Source organism: Ochotona princeps, chromosome 21 (assembly GCF_030435755.1).
Source record: "Ochotona princeps isolate mOchPri1 chromosome 21, mOchPri1.hap1, whole genome shotgun sequence".
Classification (NCBI taxonomy): domain Eukaryota; kingdom Metazoa; phylum Chordata; class Mammalia; order Lagomorpha; family Ochotonidae; genus Ochotona; species Ochotona princeps.
Window position 1 is genome coordinate 37,456,374 of NC_080852.1, and position 23,956 is coordinate 37,480,329.

The following is a 23,956-nucleotide window of genomic DNA, read 5'->3' on the forward strand; positions in this document are numbered from 1 at the left end:
CACTCACTACACATCCGTAGCTACCTACCCATCCACTCATCCATCTAACCATTCACCCACTCATCTATCCACTTGTTCACCCATTTGCCCACCCATCCATCTATACATACACACACATCCACCCATCTATTCAGGCACCAACCACTCTTGTATCCATCCATCCATCTACCCACTCTCTGGTGTGTGGTGCTCAGTGAGGAAGTGGCATTTCAGCAGAGTCTGCAATGAAGGGAAACCAGTGTGAGGGTATCTGGAGGAAGAGCTGATGAGGCAGGAGGCCCAGCAAGCAGGCCTCGAGGCCCACTGAATGTGAACTGTGGATGCTTGTCTACCTGTGATTGTCCAGGCCTCTGCAGCTTTCCCACCAACTCTTCCTCACCTTTCATCTTCAGACGGAGTTCCTGTGGTTAAGTCTTCCTTTGACTGGATGACTCCACATTCCTGACCTTCCAGGGCCCCTGTTGCCACCAAGCACAGGGAACATTGAGTGTCAACGGGCCTGTGGCAGGGACAGAATCAGAGTGCTCCAGGATAGGAGAGGTGCTATTAATGGGAAGCTGAGTGGTTTGCATGACAGCCAGAAAGCTGAAAAGCAATCTGGGTCATGCAGAGCATCACATGCAGAGCAGAGGGGGCACAGCCAGTTCTCTGGTGCTGAGAGCTGGTCTGGGGGACAGACCTGGAGGCAGGAGACAAGTCAGGGGACCATGGTGGTATCCAATGGAATGATGATGATGACCTGGACCAAGTAGAGGTTGTGTTCCTCACTCCACCCAACAGCAGCCCTTGCTGGGCTGACTCCACCCACGCAGGACATGCCCAGTTCCTGTCCACCTGCCCTGAGGGTCCACTGCACACAGGACTTGCACTGGAGACCAGGTTGAGGTGCAACCATCAGGAGACCACAGCACAGAAGGGCTCACTCGGCCACATGGTGACTTGCCCTGGGGCCTCTGTGGTGACTGACTGACCAGCACCTATTCCCTCTTCCTGTGGGACTCCCCTTTATGCTTATTTTTAGTTTATGTGCTTGGAGCTAAAAGTTGGCCAGGAGACCAGGTCTGTCCTGTCTACACTGTCCTCTTGGCCACACTGATCAGTTGGGCAAACAACCATGAGTTTCAGACTGGTCCCAAGGGACTTGGTCCCAGAACTGTGGCACAGCTGTTAGGGGTTAGGGACAAGACACTCACAATGCCATGGCCATCCTGCAGGGAGGAAAGTACAAGGCTCTGGTCTGCTTGACTCTAGTCATCACACACACAGATGGTTTAAGAGTGAAGTCAGGATAAAAAGGCGGAGCTGAGAAGTGCAGACACTGATTCCTGGTTCCCTCTGAGCACCTGATCCAACCATGACCGAGGCTGGTGTGGCATGGGGCCACCCAGGCTCATCTTGTGCTGGCTATGTTGCTCAACCTCCACATTTTACGGGTCCAGCAACACTGTTCACAGAGCACTGAAAGTTGACAAGCTGGGAAGGGGACACATGCCTTGCATACTCCTTCTCCTCCCCTCCCAGCCTGATTTACTAGCCCCTCCCGTAACGGTCTAAGGCTCTGGCCCTTGATCCTTCTTATTTACGTAATTCTCCTTCCCAGGCTGGCCCTTGTCCCAAAGACACAGGGAGTTACCACAGTGCGCTCCTCTCTGCAGGCTTGCTCCCCCAAAAGCCTGCAACATTCAACACTGGGCTGCTGTGGGTCCCTCACACAGGCCGCAGGGAGTCACGACCTGCTGCCTCCCCAGGTCTGCAGGAAGCTGGAATCAAAGGTGAAGCCACAACTCACTGGAGCATTCAGGGGCATGTTGGCTCACCCTTCCCAGCTGTGCCTTTTTCTTTGGTTGGCCACGTGCATGAGCCGTTTGTCTGACATAGTTCCAACTGGTTTTCCGTCTACTCATTCGCAGACAGGTGAAAACTTCTCCATTTGGCTGGATTTGAGTCCATCACTCTTAACTCGGCGGTGGCGGCGGGGGGCAGGGAATGGGCTTTGCATGTTTGCATGGTTGTTGTGATGAAAGAGTCTATTGTGACCCAATCCCCAAGAACGCAAGGCCTGCTGCTGTGTATCATAGAACCTTTATTATTTTTCCTCTAAATTCTTAGAAACTTACATAACGCCCGTGCTCTAGTTATGACACCATTTATAGACATTTAAAATGTATCTTCATTTATAAATATTTTACATTTGGTCCATAGAACAGATAATTTTACTAAATAATATTGTCATTTTTTTTAAAACAGGCTCTATATATAGTTTGAATATGTATATATTACATATATTTTTTCATATAGAGATAGATTTACTTGGTGTTCTGAGAATAAATCCTTATTGCAAAAAAAAGCATATATGATAATACAGTATCTTTTCCTCCCCCCGGGCAAATACTAAAAAAACAACAAAAAAAGTTACACAAATTCACAGTTCTCACAGTAATTGTACGACACTGAATATTGTGCTCAATAAAGTCGGTTTGGGTAGAAATCAATTCGGGGATTTCCTGCCAAACGCTTCAGTTAGAACTGCTTACAAACATGAAATATACTGCATTTATCTGAGAAAGACTGGATCTCAATTTCACACTGAAGAACAAAGAGGAAGTGACAAAATCTCCTTGCCCTTAGTCTACAGGAATTCACACACAGGTAGGGTCGGGACCAGGAGACACAGTGTCGGGTCTGCGGCAGACCCTGTCACGGGGCCGTTCCCGTGGGTTTCGATCCTGGCTTCTGCACGTGGCAGCTGGGGTGTCTTAGCAATGAGACTAAAGGTACACATGACCCCTGGAGAGGGGCTGCAGTTTCCTACACGGCACCACACGGGATCCTATACACCACATTTGAGGACAAATGCACCTGCGTGTATATCTGTATGTGGATATGGAGTATTTTTTTTTTCTACAATAATGTGCTTAATACTCTGAGGGTGATATCTTATTGCAAGAACTGGTATGCTGGTCACTTTCAGAAGAGAACGACGAAAGATTAAAAAATTCACAGTCACAGTTATTTACCAGGGTTAGTAAGGATTAGTCAGACACAGGCTGCGAGCTACGCGCTAAGGAGCTACAGGGCACAAGGACGCTCTGCTACACAGGAGCCCTCGTCTGGCACATGGGCAATGCTGGCAGCCATAGCTGCAAGAAGCTGACTCCATAGATCCCAACTCCAGGAAGGAACAGAGGATGCGCCTGGAGATGCGGCTGGAATCTCAGACGCACAGGGCCAGGTGGGCGGGGGGGTGGTCTCTAGGTTAGTGGGCTGGAGGGAGGGGAGGGCGGGAAGGTCAAAGTGGCAGCAGGACTCAGGAGCAAGGGGAGGTGGAAGGGGAGGAGGCAGTGGCCTGCCACGGGCTGGCAGTGAGTCTGATGGGTTCACAGAAGCCCAAGGACAAAGAGGCAAACCCCAACGGCTGGGCAGACCCCTTCCCCGGACTTCCTCCGCAGCTGCTTTGTGCTCTGCAAAACTGGGCAGCTTAAGAGTAGCAGAATTCCCCAAGAGAATCCTGGAATGAGAATCCACAGAAACTGACTGTGCTTGGGGCCCTTTTCCAACCAGCAGAGCTCCTGGGAGGAAGAGCGGGAGCACCAAGCTGCAGAGGTGTGGCTCATTCAGTCATCAATCCACAGGCGAGCAGCAGCAGCAGGCCCCCAACTGAGGCCCGTGGGAGGCTGCCCTGAGCAGCTGCCTCGGGAAGCAGAGATCAGAAAGGGGAAGCTGGACAAGGGGGCCCAGTGAGCAGATGGCCAGTGTGCCTCACACCCCTGCACACACATGCATGGCAGCGTTCTGGGGATCCAACCATTACTGCAAAGTCCAAGATAACAGTCATGGGTCATGGCAGGAAGAGAACAGTCAGGAAAACACTGGAAGCCAGCAGTGGGTGGCCTGCTGGGCATACTTGCTGGCAGGATAGGAAGGATGTGGCCATGGCAGGTGCAACACAGCTGCTTGATGCTCATGGGGCCCAAAGGGAAATGTTGCCAGCCCGCTGGCTGCTGGAAGCCCAGGGCAGTCTCCCGTCTCCCCGGGTTTGGCTGTGCCCCCACCTCCCCTGTGTGCATGGTGATGGGTCTGGTCTCGCCACCCGAGGTAGGTTCAAAGAGAAGGGATCCTCAGACATCAGGTGACGGTCACACTCGCCAGGTCAGGTGAGAGTGGCTCTCGGCGGGCGGCCCACACCACTAGATGTAGGCCTCCTTGCTGGCGGAGCTTCCGGCCTGGGGCTGCTCGGGTCCATTCTCCGGACGGACAATGTCCTCGCTGGGCTGAATCATGACCTGGATGCGCTGCGGGCACCCAGGAGGATCTGGGCTGGGAGGACGGGCCAGCTGTGCCCTGACCCCTACCCCTTTCTGTTTCCTCTGCCTTTAGCCACATCCTTGCTCCCACCACATGTCCTCCATGCCCACCTTGGCCCAGAGCAGCCTCTTTGGCTGGGTTATTGCAACAACTTTCACTCAGCCCCCAGGCTCTTTGTACCCCTACCCTGGTCCTGACACAGCCGCAATGGTGAGACCACACCCTGTATTGGCCAGCACCCCAGGAGGGCTATCATATCCCACCAGGGTCTCCACAACCTGGGCTCTGTCATCTGGCAGGCCTAAGACACCAGGCAGGCTCCTCCCAGGGCCTGTGCACCTGTAGCACCTGCTCTGGCACAACCTCCCAGGCACAGGGCTGCAGTGTCCTCTGCCTGCTTAGGTCTGAGCTCATGTGTTCCACCTTCCCAGCAAGACCCCGTCCAGCACTCCCCAAACCTGCTACCGCTCTGATTTTTCTCCACAGCCCACACGTGGTTTGATGTTGTTCACTTTCTTCTTCTACTAGACTCTAAGCAGCAGGTGGCATTTCTGTCTGCTTCCTTTGTGGCCAAATCCCCAGTACTGGCCAAGGTATTTCGTTCCCGGCACCACACACTCCTGCCCCACCGCAGTGCCTCTGCCCAGGCAACTCTTCCCCCTCTCTGCCTCGGGAGCCTCCACAGCACATCATGGGAACAAAAGCTTTGGATGCAAAGGTGGAAGGTCAGGATGGAAGCCTTGGTCCTTTTAGCAACCCACCACTGGCTTGAGGAAGCCGCCTCAGGCTCATCCACTCCATTATCCTATGTAAAAGGAGGAGGTGGGACTCCCAGCTCTTGGCCTCAGATCTAGGAGCCACAAGCGACAGGTACACCCTGCCAAGCAAGGTAGTGACTATCCTGGGTTCTGGCTGTGGCCCTGCACATTCCGGTCCTGCCTTGCCTCTGAGAAGCCTCGCCTCCCGTGCAATCTATAGGCTGTCCACCTTCCTGCATGGCTTCACCCACAACTTCAATGCAATTTAACAAACAGCAGCAAGGATGCAGCCCAGGCTGAGCTTCCCTCATGCGAAAAGACAAATCTGAAATGCTTCAAAATCTGAAACTTGTACCACAGCCACATAGAGCGGAAAATTCCTACCCAACTCACACAAGAGGTTACCACCCAAACACAAGTCACTAAAACACTGCATATTATCACCTTCACGCAATGTGTACAAGGCACACATAAAAGACGGAGGCTCATCCAGTACTTGTGTGCAAACATTCCAAAATCCCAAAGAATCAGATTCCCCCACACAGCTGCTCTCCTGCATTTTGGACAAGGGATTTTCAATCTGTGTGTGATGGTGAGGGCCTGCAGTTGGGAAGCAGGGTGTACCATGGTGGGGACCCTATGGAGGGAGCATTGTATGAGTGTGTGGACCCTGACGGAGCACAGTATAACTGTGGAGACCTGTGCGGAGGGATCAGCGTCCTTCCTGAGGGTAAAATCCCATTTTCTTAACAATAGGTCCACAGGTGAGAGCCAGGATAAGCCCCTCCACTACTCTGTCCCGGCCCCTCATTCCCTGCAAACCCCAGGGTCCTCAAGCTAAGTCCAAAGGTAGTTCCTGTTTGGCCCTTCAAGGTTTCTGAGGCCCTCAGCTGACCTTCTTACACCCCCACCCCATTTGTCATACCCCTTCAGCCCTGCCCACCCCGACTCCCTCCAGGTCACAGTAAAGGACCTTCACTCCCTTCCTCTCTCTCTTCTAGAAGCATCCTTTCTGCACCTACTTTTAATTCCTGTTTCTCCACAAGCCCCTTCTGAGCTACCCCCTTTCCAGGTAGCCTTCTCCCTGGACCGAAGCAGGTGCCCTTGGCTACAGAGGAGCCCGTCCCAGGGACAACACGGAGAGATCCAGGAGAGCTACGGAGAAGGAAGCCACGCGAGGTCAGGCGTGGACAGGACTTACCTGCTTCAGGGAACCCTTCAAGGTGAGGAACATATAGGCCATGTAGCCGGGAATGAGGACCATGGAAGACAGTGCCATGAGCCAGCCCACTCCCTGGCCCCACTTGGGGAACACGTAGCTCCCCATGGTGAGCGGAGTCATCTGCACGGCGCTGAACAGGAACACACCCTGAGGAGCAGGGCAGGGAGAAGTCAGCCTCCCAGTCACCCCTTCTGCCCGGTTAACCCACAGGCCACGGTACGGGGGCACCACCTACACTCATGGGATCAAGAAGATGGGGGTGGCGCCGTCTGGTGCTGTGCACGGTGCAGGCAGACTGAGGGAGCCAGACGGGGAAGTACTACTGGGAACGAGGTTCTGAGGGCTTTTTCTGCCCACCTGTGCTTCTAGAAGCTTCTTCCTGGACACAGCCGCGCGCTCCATCCCACCCCGCACTGAGCTAGCCTCCCAGGCCTTACCGCCACGATGATGGGGGTGAAGAAAGACCAGCACAGTTTCCACCAGATGCAGGGCCTGGAGCCCACCATCTCCTGGATGTTGTCGTAGAACCGGTTCACGCCTGGGACATGGGCACAAGAGCAGGACCCACGCGTGAAACATGGGCGACGCGCCCTAGCCCTCCTGAGAACTCTGTGAAGAGCCAACTCCCACAGCGCGGACGCCGGGAACACACGGACAAGCCTCAGAGGCGCGGCCGGCAGCGGCCGGCGAGTTCCCGCCGCCTGAGGAGCCTGAAGCGGCTGGAGGCAGGCAAGTGCGCATGCCCGTGAGCCGCCGCGCGGGAGGCCCACACGCATGCGCAAATGCTGCCACGTGGCGTTGGGCCGGAGCGGTCAGGGAGGGAAGGAGGACACACAGAACACAGGACCTCGTGTCTCCTTCCACGTGAGAAGCAGTGTACTGTGACCTTCAAGTTCATTTTAGGGAGCTGTAGAGCTTTGAATAAGCCCAGCTTTTGTGAAATCTGTAACGTCAACACTTTCTATAGCTGTGTTTTCCCCCTTTCTAGATACAACCTAAAACAACCCTTTCCTGAACTCTTGCTGGCATCCATTTTCAATGAACTTATTGACCTGTCTTAAAAACTTACACTTATATATTTATCTGAAACAAAGGAAAGGGACCGTGAGTGAAGAAAGAAGCGACTGAGCAGATGAAAGAACAAATAAACAAAATGAATGAATGAATGAATGAATGCGGGGCGGAAAAAGGCTCACCGTAAAACCAGGAAATGGAGACACATTCGAAGAACACCAGGAACAGCAGGCTCATGCCGCTGGCAGAGTAGTAGTCAAAAAGTTTGAAGACATAGATGCCCCCCTGAGAGAAGAAAGGAGGTGAGACGCCCCCTCGCGCCTTCCTCGCACCCCAGCACCCAGCACACTCAGGGACAACACAGGCGGCGGTGTGGAGGCTGCTCAGCGGTCATTGCAGCACCCAAAGGCTTGAGGGTGGATGGCCAGCAGGACTAAGGGATATGGGCACTGGGAAGCAAACGTCCAGGAAGTGGAGGACACAGCCATTTCTAGGGAGACTGAAGGCAGGAGGTGGGGCAGCTCACCAGCGCCACACACACCCCTTCATCCCCCTCCTCCCCGCCCCCATCAGCGTGAACAGCCCTGCTAGGTGCACAGGTTAGCAACGCGACACATGCAGAAGTGGAGACCTGAATCACACCGGAATGCCGAGGTCCTTAAGGTGCCGCATGGTCTGGCTGTGCTCTGCCTGCTCTACTCCCCCGTCCCTGCCCCTCAGGGCCTTTCACCACCGCCTCTGCACTCCTCTCTTGGCTGGCTCTCAGCCTCAGCTTCCTTAGAGGGGTCTCTCTGAGCTTCCCGTCCCCCAGCCCCTGTGGTCTTCCCCAGCCTGCTATATCCACTCCACTGTACTTCGCACTCTGCCATCATCTTGTCTGTCAGCCCTGTCCCCACCAAAACGGAAGATCCAAGACAGCACACAGGATAGTAATGGTGGCTGTCACATTCGGTGTGAACAGCTATGAACGGAGGACTGGGTCAACATCTTGGGTCAGGATGCCATCTGGGTGTGGCAGGCAGTTTTGCAGGTTGTGGGTCAGACCCAGGTGCTGAACTCATCGTTTGAGAGTCCTTTACGTTTAGTTCACCAGTTAGTACAGTTCACCAGTTTTGTGTTTGTCTAAGAGATGTGAAGGTCTTACATACAGAAAGTGGTTCTCTAGAATATTAACCCAGAGATAAACATAGGAATAAGAGGCAGGGTTGGGAACTGTGCACTTCAAAGGCCCAATATGATCATCCGGCTAATCACCCTGAGCCTTTCAAACTGCACTCCTGCAGCCTGTGCCCAGCTAGCAATCCCTGCCGTCCTGGGCCAGGCCACGTGCGGCACTCTCTGCCCCATGCTTTCCAGCTCAGTGTGTGCCTCTCTAGGACCCACTCCATCATAGCCGTGTGTCCAAAGTTTCACATAGACAGGGCTCAGAGGAAGGAAGGAGGGTGCAAGAGAAGGTGGCATGGGAAAGGACCCTGGGGCAGTGCTGGGTGACCCCACCTGGGTGATGTTGGAGAGGCCGATCAAGTAGGAGACGATGCAGACGGCGGCAATGAAGAGCTCCCGGCGGTTGCGGAGGAGCCTCGGGTACTCGTCCACTAGGGCCGTGATGAAGCCCTCCACAGTGCAGAACTGCAGGGGACAGGGGTCAGTCACCTGCCACGGACACCTAGGCAGCAGGCCTGGGGGGCCCCCAGCATCAGCCTGAAGCTGCCTCTGACATGCCTGGGGACTTCAACCAGGTCCCCTCCTTCTGCGTGTCAGTTTCCCCTTCAGGACACAGGATAAGTTTGTAGAGTTGCTTCCCAAAGTCCCATGCCACGGAACTTTCTAGGGGTCTGAAATTCTGCGTCATCTCCCGGAGGGTTCCTCTCACCTGGCTGTCAATGCCCAACATGAGCAGCATGGAGAAGAAGAGGATGGCCCAGAGTGGAGAGATGGGCAGCTGAGTCACCGCCTCTGGGTATGCCAGGAACGCCAGCCCTGGGCCTGCAGGAATGAGGGTCAGCACATTGGGCACTCACAGCACCTTCAGCAAAGTCATCCATGGAGAGACAAGCTGGGGTAGGGGTGCAGGAAGGAGCCGTGGCCACCGCCTGGGTGGGAGCCTGCTGTGGCCCAGCCTGTGGCAGGGACAGTGCAAGTGTGGACAGATGAACCCGGGGAGAGGTGCTGGGGAGGCTAAAGGCAGGTGCTGGTTCTGCTGGCTACAGAGGAAGGAAAGAGCATCGGGAAATGCCGGGGTTTCTGCCCTGGGCACTGCACAACCACCCTTCCCAGGGGAGCAACACACAGTTGGGGAAGGTATCAGAGGTGTGTCCAGGACATGTGGCATTTGAGTGTCTGGAGGTGTGTGTGTGTCCAAAGATGGGGAGACTAGGAGAAGAAGAGGGAGCTGGGAGTCTCCTGGGAGTGGGTATGCAGGTGAAGAGGGAAGGCAGAGACAGGAGGTAGGCACTGTCCTGCCCAGGAGATGGGCCTCCCAGTGGGCAGTGTCCATTCCACATGCCCAGCCCAGGTCTCCAGGAGGCAAGGCCCAGTCCCCCGACCAACCTGGGGGTGGCACTGACCTGAGGCTGCCACGTCAGCAATGGACCGCTTGGTGACATGGGCCATGAAGCCCACGATGGAGAAGATGACAAAGCCTGCAAACATGCTGGTGCAGGAGTTGATGCAGCAGACGATGATGGAGTCCCTGGAGGAAGCAGGCAATGTCAGCCGGGGGGCGCTCAGAGGGCAGAGGTAATGGGGGATACAACAGGGGTGTGGGGAGGCACTGGGAAGCAGGGCTCCAGGAACCAGCCAGGGGAAGTGGGACCTGAGGTATCAGGTCAGGGCCAGGAGTGGCCTTGGAGGAGTGGCCTCAGGTTAGGGATGAGTGCAGAGAGGGGTTGAGCACAGTGGCCAGAGGAAGACAGAGAGGGGAGAAGGTCTGGGGGGCGGGGCATGGCTGCCGCTGGCACCTGTACACATTGTTGTGGAACGAATTGTAGCTGCCCAGGGCGATGAGGGACCCTAGGCCCAGCCCGTAGGAGAAGAAGATCTGAGTCGCCGCATCCAGCCACACCTACAGACACAAGTGTCACACACGGCTGGAGCCCAGCAGCCTGCACAGCCACAGGCCACCCCAGGTCGCTCACCTCCGAGTCAGACAGCTTGCGGAAGTTAGGTGTGACATAGAACAGGATGCCCTCCTTGGCGCCAGGCAGCGTGACTCCACGGAAGAAGAGAATGATGAGCATGACGTAGGGGTATGTGGCTGAGAAATAGACCACCTGGGGGTGGGGGAGAGGGGTGGGCATCAGCCTGCCTGCAGTTCCCCTGCCCTGCACTGCCTCTGTGGCCCTGGGCTTACTGCCTGTCACTCTTCCTCTAGGAAGCCCTCCCGATCTCTTGGCTGCTCTGTTTGGCGACTGTGGAGTCTGAGCCACCCAGCTCAGCATCTGACATTCTCTTCCTCACTTCCTTTGATTTGTAGTTGGAGTCTACACTAGACAAATAATGGGTATGTCAGCAGGAGAAATTAAAAGTTGCATCAGCACACACACACACACACACGTCTCTGCAATAGCCCCTAGGATCACACAGAGGACAAGGTTTGTGTCTTTCTAATCTGTTTTCCAATGTCTAGAATGGTCCATGGTATATAACAGGTAATAACTATCTAAAAACACACAAAGGCATGGGCTGTGAGCATTTCACTGTTCCTTCTCGGGCATCTTCTGTATAGGTGATGATGTCATCCAAAGTCAGACCCCCCCCACTCACCTGCCTTTCCAGGGGGTGGGTTTCTCGGCAAAACATACCCAGGGCACATAGTTCTGCTTACACAAGACCGTGTGTCACCTGAGCTGTGAGTTCTACAGTCCTCAAGGAAGGCTGACTGTCCTTTCCCAAGGGGCCCCTACTATTACCCAATCTTATCTGCCTCATTGAACATTCCTGTTTATAAACCTTAATCTGCAGAATGACTATATCGCTCCTGGGAAATCTGTCTAGACATGGAATCACTGAGCATAAAGCCACAGTTTTTCAAGGACTTTCCATCTATGAAGATGGCCTGATTCCTTCTAGAAAATTCAGGGGCAGGTGTTGTGGCACAGCAGGTTGCACCAACAGGTGTGATGCCAGCACCCTATCCTGGGTTCGGGGGGTTGGTCTAGTCCTAGCTGCTCCACTTCCAATCCAACTCCTGCTAATGAGAGTGGGAAAACAGTGGAGGATGGCCCAAGTGTGTGGGCACTTGCACTCACGTTGAAGACCTGGAAGAAGCTCCTGGCTCCTCACTTGGGCCTGGCTGTTGTGGCCATCTGGGGAGTGAACCAGTAAATGAGAGATCCCTCTCTCCTGTCTTTTTCTATCTCTCTGAAACACTGCCTTCCGATTAATAAACAAATCTTAAAACAAATTCCTCTAGCAAGGCACGAGTGCCCGCCTTACAGTGCCAGCGCAGAACAAATCATTTTAGCAACCATTTGGCCAAACTGATCTTTAAAAGCCTGCAATCATTTCTCCGCTCACTGGTGTGGAACAGCGATTTCAGGCTCAACGGCCTTTGCAACTCAGGGTCTGTGGGGAGCCTGGCTCCCAGCCAGTGTGGGGTTCCCTGGGGGTAGCTTCCTCTCTGACTGCACCCTAGGATCCTGCAGGATCAGGAGAGACGACTGTGACCTGCTGGACAAACCACTGTAGCTGGAATTAGAAATAAAAGATGGAAAAGCATGACTCTGGGTTCATTTCTTCTTTTCTGAGCACCACTTTCTCCCATCTGGAAGACAGGTAATCACTCCAGCTGCTCAGAAAGGACAGCTGGATGAAGCCCTCCTGTTGCCTAGTCTTGACCCTTCTGTGTCCTCCACCTGGAACCAGAAGTCTGCTCTCCTGCGAGTCATGCTTGCCCTGGGCTGCAGGGCTTGGCCTGGGCCGTTGGAATCTCAAGGATCCTCCAAGATCTGTGCCACGAACCCATCGTGTGTCATATCCCAGGGTCCTCATACCTGCTCTACAAGGTAGGGAAGGCCTTTACTTCCATTTTACAGGAAGAGAAGCCGAGGCACAGGGAGCTGCAGACCCTGCTTATGCCCAGGGTGGAGGGGGTGGCCGGGAGGTATGCTCTACAGGCTAAGACAGTGATCCCTTTGCAGCCACAGGCCCCGCCTAAGCCCCCAGTGCCTACACGTCTTTCACCTTTCCAGTCCATCCGACACCTTTCCAGATGCAGAAATACACCAGAACCCAGGCGATGGCCAGGGTGATGGCCAGCGGCCAACGGATCTGACCCGGCTTGTCCAGCCCGTCTGTCATCTGATGCATGTTGCGCCTGTGTAGACAACAGAGGGAGGAGACAGTCACAGGAGGGCCTGGGGCATGGGCAGGGATGACGTCCCCCAAAGGGTTGGGTTGGTACCAGGATCACCAGTTGAGGACTGCGAGAGCTGTAGGTGTCTTAGCTCAGCCTCTTGGGCCACTCAGCAGCCTCCCTTTTGCTCTTCCCTGCTCCCACACACAGCCTTCTCAACTGCAAGTCCCTGGCATGGTCCTGCTACGGAATGAGGCTGAGCTCCCCAGCCAGCCTACCAACCAGCCCCCAGGTCATCCCCTCTCACGGCTCTGTCCTGCTCTCACTTCCTGCACGCCTCAGCAGCTGCCCAGTACCAAGAGATCTGGGGCCCAGTAAGCCCCCAACACCTGAAAACAGAATCAATGTGGCCTTCCCTAGGGCCAGACTGTGTGTGCATGTCCATGTGAATGTGTGTCTAAGTGTGTGAGCCAGGGCATGCACATGTATACATGCATGTGTTGATGTGCAAACATGTGCCTCTGTGTACACATGACAATGTGTTTGCATGTGCCTATGTATGCAAACGTGTATGTGTGTGCACATGTGTGCATGTGAATCTGCGTGTGTGTCTGCCCTTGCGCACATGTGTGCATGTGTACACAGATGTGTGTGCATCTGTGTTCGGTCCAGGTGACCCTGGGGTTACAAGTACAGTACTCCATCAGTATCTGCATTTGTCCCACAACCTCTCACAGATAAAAGCTCCACAGGTGGTCAAGTTCCTGGTACACAGCAGCATCGTGTGTGCACAGAAACTGCACATGTCCTCCTGACACCTGAAGCCCTCTGTGCATCACACCTGTACCTAGCACCACATCCATGGTCCATGCTACAGCAAAAGCCGCCGCACAGCATTTACAGAATAACAAGAAGTCTACACACACTCAGCACAGATGCAACTCTTCCTGAACTATATCTGGTCCATAATCAGGTTGAATTGTGAGTGTGGAACCTGGGATGCCAAGGACCACCAAGGTGAGGGATGGTTCTCAGGACAGGTGACTACCAGCCTCTCTGGGAGGCCCTACTCGGATGTGCCAGCTCTCCCTTACCCCCTTGACCCTCCCTGAGCCTCTGGAGGTGATTGTTCTGGGTACCTCACAGGGGCCCTGGCCTCTGGCTGGAGATGGACAGCACTAGGGGAGCATGCCAAGGACCTGGCCCTCTCTGATCCCCCACAGCTGGGTCAGTAGTTGGGTTCCTGTGCCAGAGGCCATAGCAGGTGTCTGGTGGCCTTGACATCAGTCCTGCTCACTCCTCTGCACACAGTCCTCCCTCTCTCTGGAAGCGGGGGCATTGTCCCAGGCTCCCACACACCCTGCCCACCCCACAAGGCTGCTACTCACTCCCAGAACTCCACCACGGCACTGGTCATGTTGGTGGTGTTGACAATGCTGTAGTTGGAGAAGCAGCGGTCAGTGTTCCAGGGGTTGTCACACTGTTTCCAGGGCAGTGTCTGTAAAGACATAGTCATGTGGACAAATCCCACTGAGACCCCAGAGGCTGGCCCACACCCCAGCTCTCCCTGGCCACTCTCGGGATACCTGGAACCTCCTTGCAATCACAGTTCTACCTCTCCTTGCCAATAGCTTGGACAGGCAGGTGGCCCCCAGGTCAGAGAGGAGACAGCAGCTAGCTACATATCACATAGCAGCTATTGGAGTACCACCTGCTCATGCCAAGATCCAGGCCTCTGAACTATACCACAAGGTTGTTGGGTCTCCCTTTAGGGGCCACTTCCCAGCTTTGCCACCCTGGGCATGGGATGTTGCCCACTGCCTTCTGCACAGTGGCCACTGCAACCAATACAACATACTCTCTGGTCTTCAGTATTTTATACACGTTGGCCCTACTCCCACCAACAACTCCAGCATGCAAGTTTTCCATTTTGTTTCCTTCAAAGTTTGTCTTTTTTTTTTAAATTGTGGTCAAACACAAGCCTAACATTTGTCATCTCAAAAAGATGGCTGACTTTCTTCATTGGAAAGGCAGAGAAACACAGAGATAAATGATAGAGATCATCTGCTGGTTCCCTCCCCAAATGACTGCAGTGGCTAAAGCTCAGTCAGGCCAAAGCCAGGAGCCCAGAACTCAATCCGAATTGCCCACATGGGAAGCAAGTGTCCCACCTCTTCAAGCCATCACCCACTGCCTGCCAGGGCACCCAATAACAGGAAGAGGCATAAGGAGCAGAGCTGCGATTCTACCCGGCACTCCTTTCCAGGCTGTGGGCATCCCACCTGGTGCCCTAACTGCTACATCAAACCACCTGACAAGGCAAGCACGCAGTGCAGTGACGTTAAGTACACCCATGCTGCTGCACAGCCATCGCCACCAGCCATCTCCAGGAGGCAGAACTGGCACCCCACGCCCATCAAACACCAACTCCAGGCTCCCTTCTCCAAGTGCCCAGGGACATGTTCTGCTTTCTGCCTCTGGGAGCTCAGCCACTCAAGTGAGCACACACCCGAGGTGTGCATGCATCTGTGAGTGGCTTGTTTTCCTTGCATGTGGTTCTCAGGGTTTCCCTTTGCACATGTCAGGCTCTCCCACTCTCTCACGTCTGACAAGTCAACATCCCCCTGTGCGCACAGGCCATGTCTATGGTCTTGGCCATTTGCTGAGCCACACTCAGGTATCTATTGTGCACACAGGTGCATTGGCACCTCCAAGGTGGGCTCTGTCTAGCATCAAGAGGGCATCATGAGCTCAGATCTTTTTATTGAGGCTACACAGCAGAGGATAGTGCTAAGAAGTGTGCCCAGGCCATCTGGGCTTGTGTAAAACCAGCCAGATGCACACCCATTTTAGATGCAGTATCGGGAGGAACAGGTGTGTGTCCAGTGCTATAACTGCTGAGGCAAACCACAACCCCCCACTTCCAGAGGGGTGCTGGGCAGGGCCGCTCACCGTGGTGAAGGAGTTGTACAGGTAGTAGATGGCCCAGGAGATGATCACGATGTAGTAGATGTTCAGCCAGAAGGACAGCACGGCTGCAGCCAGGCCCACGCCTGTGGGCAGGACAGCGTCAGGCCTGTAGTCGCTTTCCACTCACCCCTGGTGGCTCTGCAACCAGGACTCGGCAGGACTGAGGGCAGAGGCTGGAGCACAGGCAGTGACCGGCAGAAGGCTGCACAGCGAGGCAGCTAGGACTCTGGCCCAAGAAGGGCACAGGGCCAGGGCACCTGACCCTCCATGGGTCCCTGCAAGCCTGCCAGGCTCTAAGCCGGGAAGCAAAGAAAACCACACAAAGCCCCGCCAGGAAATGAGCACACAGGATGGGTCTCTCCCCTCCACTGTCTCACCAACCCCTGTCCATCTGCAGTATTCGCTGCTTGCCAGGCTGGGGCTGCTCTGATGGCCCTAAGTTCAGAGGGTTCTGTGGCCAGGGGTGTGGCAGCCAGCCCAAGGCCTCAAGCCTCCAGACTTACCCTTGAACATGGGGGCCAGCTTCCAGACACCCAGGCCCCCAATGGATGTGTACTGGCCCAAGGAGCACTCCAGGAGGAAGAGCGGCACGCCCGCGAAGATGAGCGTCAGGAAGTAAGGGATGAGGAAGGCCCCTGGGGGTGAAGAAGACAATGTTTGTGGCCCCCAAGCTTGGAGACCCTCCCCTCAGAGCAGGCACCTTGCTTCTGGGATCCTCCAGAATTTCCTCTCTCTGCCTTGAGAGCAGCTCCAAAGCCAGACAGAGAGGCAAGGGCACCCAAGAGGAGGCCCAGGAAATGCCCCTGCCAGGCCCAGCTACCCACCACCAAGGACTGCCACCTACCGCCTCCGTTCTTCCCACACAGGTAAGGGAACCTCCAGACGTTGCCCAGGCCGATGGCATAGCCCACACATGACATGAGGAAGTCAAAGCGGCCCTTCCAGGTGTCGCGGTCCGGGAGGTCAGCCGCCTTCTTCTGCACCTTGACCACCAGGGTCTTGGGCTTGTCATTGGCCACAGGGGCCTCACTGACCTCAGTGGAGATCTGCCCATCGGCCACCTTGCTGCCGTTGGTCGCCATGTCTCGGGGTTTGGGTACAGGGGTCCTGGCAGGTGGACGTGTGAAGTCAGCCCCGGTCCACGCGGACAGCAGTTTTGCGGATCAAGGTCACCCTAGGAGGGCAGGGCTGGGGTTGAGGCATACAGAAAGGCCAAAGCAAAGCATCGACAGAACTGCAGGATTTCAGGGCAGGGTGCGAGGTGGGGGGTTCTCCCTATAGCCACCCACTGTGCCCTGCCCCAGCAGAGAGGCCTCTGTTCCCAAAGCCAAAGCCACAGAGTGCTGTGTTCCCAGGGCCCTCAGGGCAAGCAACCCCTCTGGAGACACCCTGAGGACAGCTACAGTCCCAAGGCAAAGTGAGGTCCGCAAGGTAAGATCCTTCTCTTAGCCTCTGAAGATACAACAGGGGAATCGTCCTACACCAAGGCTGACACTGATGCCAGCCAGGCCTCTTGTGTCCTGGAGAAACCCTACAGAAGGAGGGTCTGGTGTGAATAGCCTAGCCCCAGCCTCAGTTTTCCCATTTGTAAAATGAGGGTGACCCTGTGTGATACCACAGAGCCATGATGTGCCCTGCGTGTGTCCGGCTGAGAGCAAGGTCTCCTTGCACACTTGTCCCCCTTGTGGCTGTTGGACTCACCTGATAACTTCCTGGAATGGGTCAGTTCCCAAAGTGCTCCAGACGTCTCTCCTGGGTCAGAGTCTGCAAGGCAGAGGTGGGGAGGGAAGGGGCAGGTAAGGGGGCAGGCAGGGCTGGGGGCAGTGCCCAGCAGATGGCAGCAGGGCGCAGGCAGCTGCTGGTGGTCGGCAGCCCACGGAGGGTCCTCAGCCAGGGTGACCGCAGTGAGCCCATGCAGTGTGGTGGATGGGAGCATGCCAGAGAGAGAGGTGGTGCCTGTCGCCCGAGGACAGCAGTGGGGGGCATGGGGTACCACGAGGAATGGGCTCCATAATTCTATCGGAGAAACCAGCAGAGGGGTTACAGCCGCCCAGGCCCTGGGCCAGGAATGGCCCCCTGCAGCCACACGTGCAGGGACACACATGGGGACACAGGCTATGCCCTTTGTTTCGTGGAGCAAAGCAGGTTTTGGAACAGTTGTCCCAAAGGGTCTCATGTGGGCCCTCTGTCTGCAAGTTCGCTCATTTCAGAAAGCAAATGAAGCCACAAGAACCCCACAGCTTGCGATACCAGCTGAGAGCGGACTTTCGCTCCCTCCTTCATGCTTGGTTCTTACTTCCGTAACAGTCTGTAGCAGTCCCTCCTGTCAGTCAAACTCCACCAGACAGACTCAGCACATGTGAAGCGGCCCAGGCCTGTGGCTTTCCGGACATGGCAGCGGAGCTAAAGCATGGTGCCTGACAGCCCCCACCCCAGGTCTGGCAGTGGGCAGGGGGAGCCCAGGCTGCTGTGTCCCTCAAGCCCTTACATGCAGTCCCATTACCAGACCCCATCGTTTCCTCCCAGAGCTCACAGGGAGCCAGGCTGCCTCCGGACAGTGCAACCTGGACTGCCAGTCCTGCTTCTCGTCCACAAGGACGGCTCCCCTTGGACTCTGAAGTCCTGTGCAGTCCCCGGGCTGCTCCCAGATCCTGACGCAGGTGCAGCAATGTCAGAGTGAGCTCTGTACTATGAACAGGCCGCCATGCAGCTCAAGCATGGCAGGAAACATTAGGCACCATGATCTGCCAGGGAGGTCGGGGTGCAAGGGGGAAGGGGAGTGGCCTCTGGAAAGGAGAGGCTAAAGTGCACCCCTCTCCTTTTGGGGGAATCAACAATAATGTTCTTACCATTCTCCACCATCTACACTCCTGGACTCCAGTTGCCATATATTCAAAACGGTCCAATCACCTCAGGCCAGAGCTGGTCACCTGACCTGGGAACCTAGCCTGGGCCTGAGGAATGGGCTACTTTCACAAGTTACTTGGGGACTCCCAAGGGCAACCTCCTCTGCCCATCTTGTTCCAGGATAGTAGAGCCAGTGGTCTGAGGAGGAAGCTCCCTGGAGCCAGTAGATGGACAGTCACGTCCCGACCCAGCCAGGTGGGCACCTTGGGTTGGTTGTGGCCCCTGAAGTTCAGTAGTTTGATTCTTAATTTCCAGTGTGGGACAGCTGAGAGATGACCAGGTCATGAGGTGTGCCCCTCAAGGGTTGGCTGGCTGTTGCTCCCCCACTCTCACCATGCCACAGTACGGCACAGCCAGAAGACCCCTGTCAGACAGAGACCCCTCTCTGGCTATCCCAGCCTCATGACTGTGAACCCAGAAATCTGTCCATTACCAGCCAGCCAATCCATGATAGCCCCATCACTGCAGTCACAAAGCAAATCCCGCTTTTCTTTCTCACTGGCAGGGCGGTTCCAGGGGCCACCCCAGCTCTCTGCCCAGTCCCCTCTAACCCAAGAAGACACTGGTCATGGGCGTGCAAGTCCCAGAGCACAGAGGTGTGCACTTGGATCCAGCGTCCCTGGGAAGAATCCCATAGCCCGGTTTGGAGCTAGCTTTGCAGAAGGCATGGAACACATGCAAACCAACCACAGGAAGCACAGACTGATGGCTGTGATGGGCAGCCCCGTGGAGTCCCAGGGTGCAGGTGGGTGGAGGCATCTCCCGGACTTGCCGAGCAGCAGAGCCTCCTGGTGCTAAGTCACATGCATCTTGGCCTCGCCAGCCCCTGTGGACACTGGGCAATTTGCTTTCCTCTCTGGCGGGAACCACCCATTCAGCGTGGGGAATACGAGCCAATGAGGATGCCAAGTCTGTTTCCACCGACTCACAGTGGCAGGGCCTATCACCTCGGCCTGCTGGAAGCTGGGAGTGGCACACCTGTGTGCTTGGTGAGTCACAGATAAACAGTTCTCTAATAAAGTCTAGAATGAAAGACAAACGTAGACCATCTCGTCCCTGGGAAGCATCTGGCCAAGCGACACGACTAGTGACCGCGGCAGAGACCTGGTGCCGAGCCTGGGCAGCAGCTGGGAACCTGAACTCCTGATGTGTGCCTCTCACCTGTGACTTCCCTCCCTTACGGGAAACACAGGCATGTGCAAGCCCACGACAGGGGTCCGTCCCAGAGCCCCGGTGTTCCTTCCTTCCCTGACACACTGGCTCTTGAGGACCGTGTCCGAGAACACTGTGGGCCGGTGAGGTGCTCCTTCCACATCCTGGCAAGTGCCAGCCAGAGAGCCGCCTTTACTTGTTGGTGGGGCAGGTGCAAGGAAGAAGTGAGGCCTCCTCCTGCATCTTCCATTCCTCATTCCAGCGTCTTCCGGTCCCTTTTCAGCAGGCAACAGTTTTCTGCACCCAAGGAGTCCAACCGCCTGGCCCTCCCAGTGCTCCGCATGCCCCAGGAACTAAACCCTCCTGAGCAATGTCCACAGGACCCTGTTAACACCGGGAGAGTCTTCTGCCCTCACCCATGGTTCTTCCACTCGCTCGCCATATGGCAAGCAGGTGTACAGTGCCCGCTAGCGGGTGGAAGGACAGCAGAGATGGCCTGTGCTTGCAGCCCTGGGTTCCACAGCTGAGCCAGTGAACTAGAGAGATGCCAGCAGAAACAACCACCTCTGAAACTGCTGAGGACCTACTAGGTGCTTGGGGTGGCGGGGGGGAGGGGCGGTCCTGGGGACACAAGGGTGTGGCCTCTGACAAAGCTTCAGCTGATCTTGTGCCCGGTGGGCGGTGAACAGCTTCTGAACACAAGAAGAACCTGGAGAATTCAGCCTGTGGAGGGGGCTGAGAGCAGGGGCTGCTTGCACTGGGTTTAGAAGGCTGAACTGGCCAGAAAAGGGAAAGGGCACCCCAGGCAGAGGCAAACGCCTTTCCCACTGGCAGAAGGACTCAGGGCCCAGCAGCAGGTGCAATGCAGAACTGACCACATGACTTCCAGGAGCTTCAGTCAGAAACCTCTGGGAAGGGTGGAGTTAAGGAGGCAGACAGAGCGAGGCCAGCAGGCAGGTGGTGCAGGTGCACGGCTCCCAGCCTGTCCATCTCCCGCTAGGCCCAGGTCCTCACGCCATTGACCCAGTGGAGCCTGACCAAGTGGGAGGAAGCCCGCTGCCAGACCCTGAGGGGACCTGCACTTTGCAAGAAAAACAAAATGTGGAGTCTGGAGCCCTAGATCAGAAGTGGCAAAATGGGTCAGAGTTAGCCCTTGGGCTTGTTTTCTTCAGCTGGAGAAAAAAAAAATCAGTTTGAATTTGGGGTCAGAAATGTGACTCTCTGGGCTCCAGCAGCTCCAGCAGCAGGGAGAGGGCATGCAAAGGCCCCGGGGCAGGCAGGAGCTCCTCTGCAGTGTGCTGGACAGACAGCGTTGGGGTCAAGGTGGCTTGGGGGGCAGCAAGTCGTCAGCGAACAAACCAGACGGCAGATGCTGGGCAGGGGACAGGCAGCTACAACAGGTTCAGATTTTGTCCAAAAAGGCTCGGAGGTTTAGGCAGCAGATCTGAGCTGACCGATGAACTTCAGGGGGGCAAGGATGCTTGCCAAAGAGGATCCAGCTGTGACCAGGGTAGCCTGGGCAGAGGGGGCAGGCAGCTCCCAAAGCTGGTCCAAGGGTGGGGCCTGTAGGACTCCCGCAGGTTAATTCCTCTTCCTCTGGCTACAAGCCCAGGGCAGGCATGCGCGAAAGGAACCCTGGACAATCTCCCTCTGTGCTCTTGCATTAGACGCGGGCGGCTGCATGGAGTGTGGAACGCAGGCTCAGGGCTGCCATTGTCCCCGCCAGCCTGGGCATGGAACAGGCCTGGCTCTCCGAAGCGGGAAGTGGCAGGCGAGCTGGAGTGGTGGCAGATCCTGCCAGGATGCCATGTTCCCTTGGGCTCTGCTCTGCTCCCGTCTGCAGCTCCACACGGCTCACTTTCTTTTCTTCTCGATATGTTGAGTGAGGCTCAAGAAAAAAATTAATATTGGGTTTGGATCTTTTCCAAGGGGAAACATAATGTGGTTTGTTCTCTGTGTTAGGGAAGAAACCTCCGCTCCAACAACTGGGCAAAGCTTTCTGAGCGGCTGTCGCATACCGGGCCTCACGCCAGCTCCTGCTGAGGGAGAAGGGCTAGCATCTATTGAGCACCTACTGTGTGCCAGGCACTTACTTCACAGCTGCAGGACCACCCAGGCCTCCTTCCATCTTGCGAGTCGGAGGACTACTTGTCCCACCTGCCAGAGAAAGAAAGTGCAGCCCACCAGCTCAGACCCAGAATAAGGGACAGCTCCAAGCATCACATAGGAGCCTTCAGAAATGCAGAGTTCCAGGTCCCACTCCAGACCTAGGGAGTGGTTACTGCTTGTAACAGGGTCCAGCGATCCAGGTACATATGTCAGTTTCAGAAGCTGGCACTTACAGGCTGTGGCTCCAACCTTGAATCAGCTCATCTGAGATCCTGTGTTCTCACGTACAAACGTGGGCCCTTAAGACCTCACAGAACTGTGTAAGCTGCTAATACCAGGTAATGCTTGCGAAAGTGGCTGGCAAGGGACGACGGCCCTGGACCCAGGAAGTGTCTGTGGAGAGCAGCCCGGTGCCCAGGGTAAGAGGCCTGCATGTAACTGTGACGCAGAATCATTGGGCTGCAGGAGGCCACAGAGGACCCACAGGTCTGGCATGGGTTGAGGGCAGCTCTGGCTTCGCTCTGCTCCCGAAATTAGGGAGGGCACCATGAGCAGGAAGACCATTGCCAGGGCCTCATCTCAGCCAAGGCAGAAGCAACGTGTGGGACCTGGCTGTGGTTCGCCGGTCTCAGGCCCTTGGCAGCCCGGGCACCCATCCTCCTGGCTCAGACTGTTGCACACCAGCGCACGCGGGCTCCACCAGCAGTCACAGAGGCAGACAGGGCTCAGGCAGGGCTGTAGGCTGACCCAGAATCGCATGGAGACACAGCTGGAGCCTTCCCAACAACCCGTCACCAGCACACAGCACCGTCAACATACAGCTGAGAGGTGCCCGCTTCTTGCCACGGCAGCTATCAGGTGCCCCTCTGCACAGTCCCCTGTGCTCTAGGTCCTTGTCAGAAAATGGGACCAGCTGGAGGCACTCCACACAGCCAGAGGGCTATGCAGGCCTTTCCCAATACCGTGCCTGGCACAGTCCATCAGTGCTGTAAACACAGAAGCAGAACTCATCTTCCAAGTCCACTCCACAGAGGATGAACCACGGTTCAGAAAGTTTGCTCGGCTTTCCCAGCATTACACAGGTCCTCTGATGTGTGTGACCACATGACCTCCCCCAGCCTGCCTGTGGGATATCCGGAGCAGCAGAGGAGCTTGCCTGGCTACCATGTCCTGGGATGGGGGAAGAAGTGGAGAAAACCCTCAGCATCTGGTTTTCCAGGCCACGGTGGGAGCGTCCACAGCACCTGATGGCATCCCAGAGTCCTGGCTCTTGCTCTCCCGTGCCCAGCTTTCCATGAACGAAGTGGGAAAACGAAACAGTTCAGAATGTGGGGAGGAAGCCAGCAGCCCACACCCACTAACATGCCACAGCCACACCCACCCACCAACACACTGGGCAATGCTAGTGACTTTGTGTATCGTCACCCCCTTAACAGACAGGTAAATTGAGGCACAGAAAACTGAAGTAATTTGCCAGAAGTCTCCCAGTTGGGGCCACCAAAGCTAAATCCCTGGGCAGCTGGACCCTACCTGTCTCTGACGTCACATTTCAGGTGTGTGAGAGCCACTCCTTCCAGCCCCATCCCTGAGGGCCGGCCACTCAGGAGACTGCTGAACTGTGGTCTGCCGCCTAAGGGCTATTGCACATGCATGGCAGAACCCATTTGGGGTCCTGGGAGCCACCAGGAGCCATGGGATTCTGGCTGAGTGCCCCTCACCAGACTCCAGGAAGAGTTCCTTAGGAGGCAGCTGGCCCCCAGGAGTCATGCTCTTCTCCAATGCCCTGTGACAGCTGGGCACAGCTCCCCTGCCAGGGACATGTCTGGAGGGTCACCTGAGGAGAGGAAGAAAACCAGGAACAGGGAAGACCTGGGTCTGAATCCCAGCACCCTGTCCCACGAACAACACCGGTCCCCTCCCCGTCCTGTGCTCCAACGCCACCCCACCACCAACCACCACACATGGGCCACAGAACAGGACAGGCTCCCAGTGCCTGCATGGACTCCAAGTCTTGTCCTCTTCTCCTCCTGCACATCCCCCTCACATCTATTCTGACCCCTGATTCTGGGGTGATTTGGGGCGCATGGTTGGAGACATGGTAGCAACCCAGAGTTTCAAATGTGGGAAAAGGAGACACACTTAATCCAGGAGGAACAAGGACAGCAAAGTCTGGGCACTGCCCAACAGGCACAGTCATAATACCCATTGCTCAGATGAGAAAAC

At 55.8% G+C, this 23,956-nt stretch overlaps 1 protein-coding gene across 2 annotated transcripts in view; it reads right to left on the bottom strand.

Annotated features, from left to right (window-relative positions):
* SLC6A1 (solute carrier family 6 member 1) overlaps positions 1-23,956 on the bottom strand; it is a 147,541-nt gene that overhangs the window by 112,669 nt on the left and 10,916 nt on the right. The window contains exons 2-16 of one of the 2 annotated variants that reach the window (XM_058678512.1): positions 17,267-17,329; positions 16,410-16,739; positions 16,069-16,200; positions 15,548-15,648; positions 13,984-14,093; positions 12,484-12,616; positions 10,437-10,571; positions 10,260-10,363; positions 9,867-9,991; positions 9,173-9,285; positions 8,797-8,928; positions 7,482-7,584; positions 6,723-6,823; positions 6,265-6,432; positions 3,336-4,292 (exon numbers count right to left, since the gene is read on the bottom strand). In XM_058678512.1, coding sequence (XP_058534495.1) covers positions 4,188-4,292; positions 6,265-6,432; positions 6,723-6,823; positions 7,482-7,584; positions 8,797-8,928; positions 9,173-9,285; positions 9,867-9,991; positions 10,260-10,363; positions 10,437-10,571; positions 12,484-12,616; positions 13,984-14,093; positions 15,548-15,648; positions 16,069-16,200; positions 16,410-16,647 — 1,800 coding nt within the window. In that variant the 5' untranslated portion in view covers positions 16,648-16,739; positions 17,267-17,329 and the 3' untranslated portion in view covers positions 3,336-4,187. Of the gene's footprint in view, positions 1-3,335; positions 4,293-6,264; positions 6,433-6,722; positions 6,824-7,481; positions 7,585-8,796; positions 8,929-9,172; positions 9,286-9,866; positions 9,992-10,259; positions 10,364-10,436; positions 10,572-12,483; positions 12,617-13,983; positions 14,094-15,547; positions 15,649-16,068; positions 16,201-16,409; positions 16,740-17,266; positions 17,330-23,956 lie in introns of those variants that run through there. The other variant, XM_058678513.1, reaches the window with a different exon arrangement.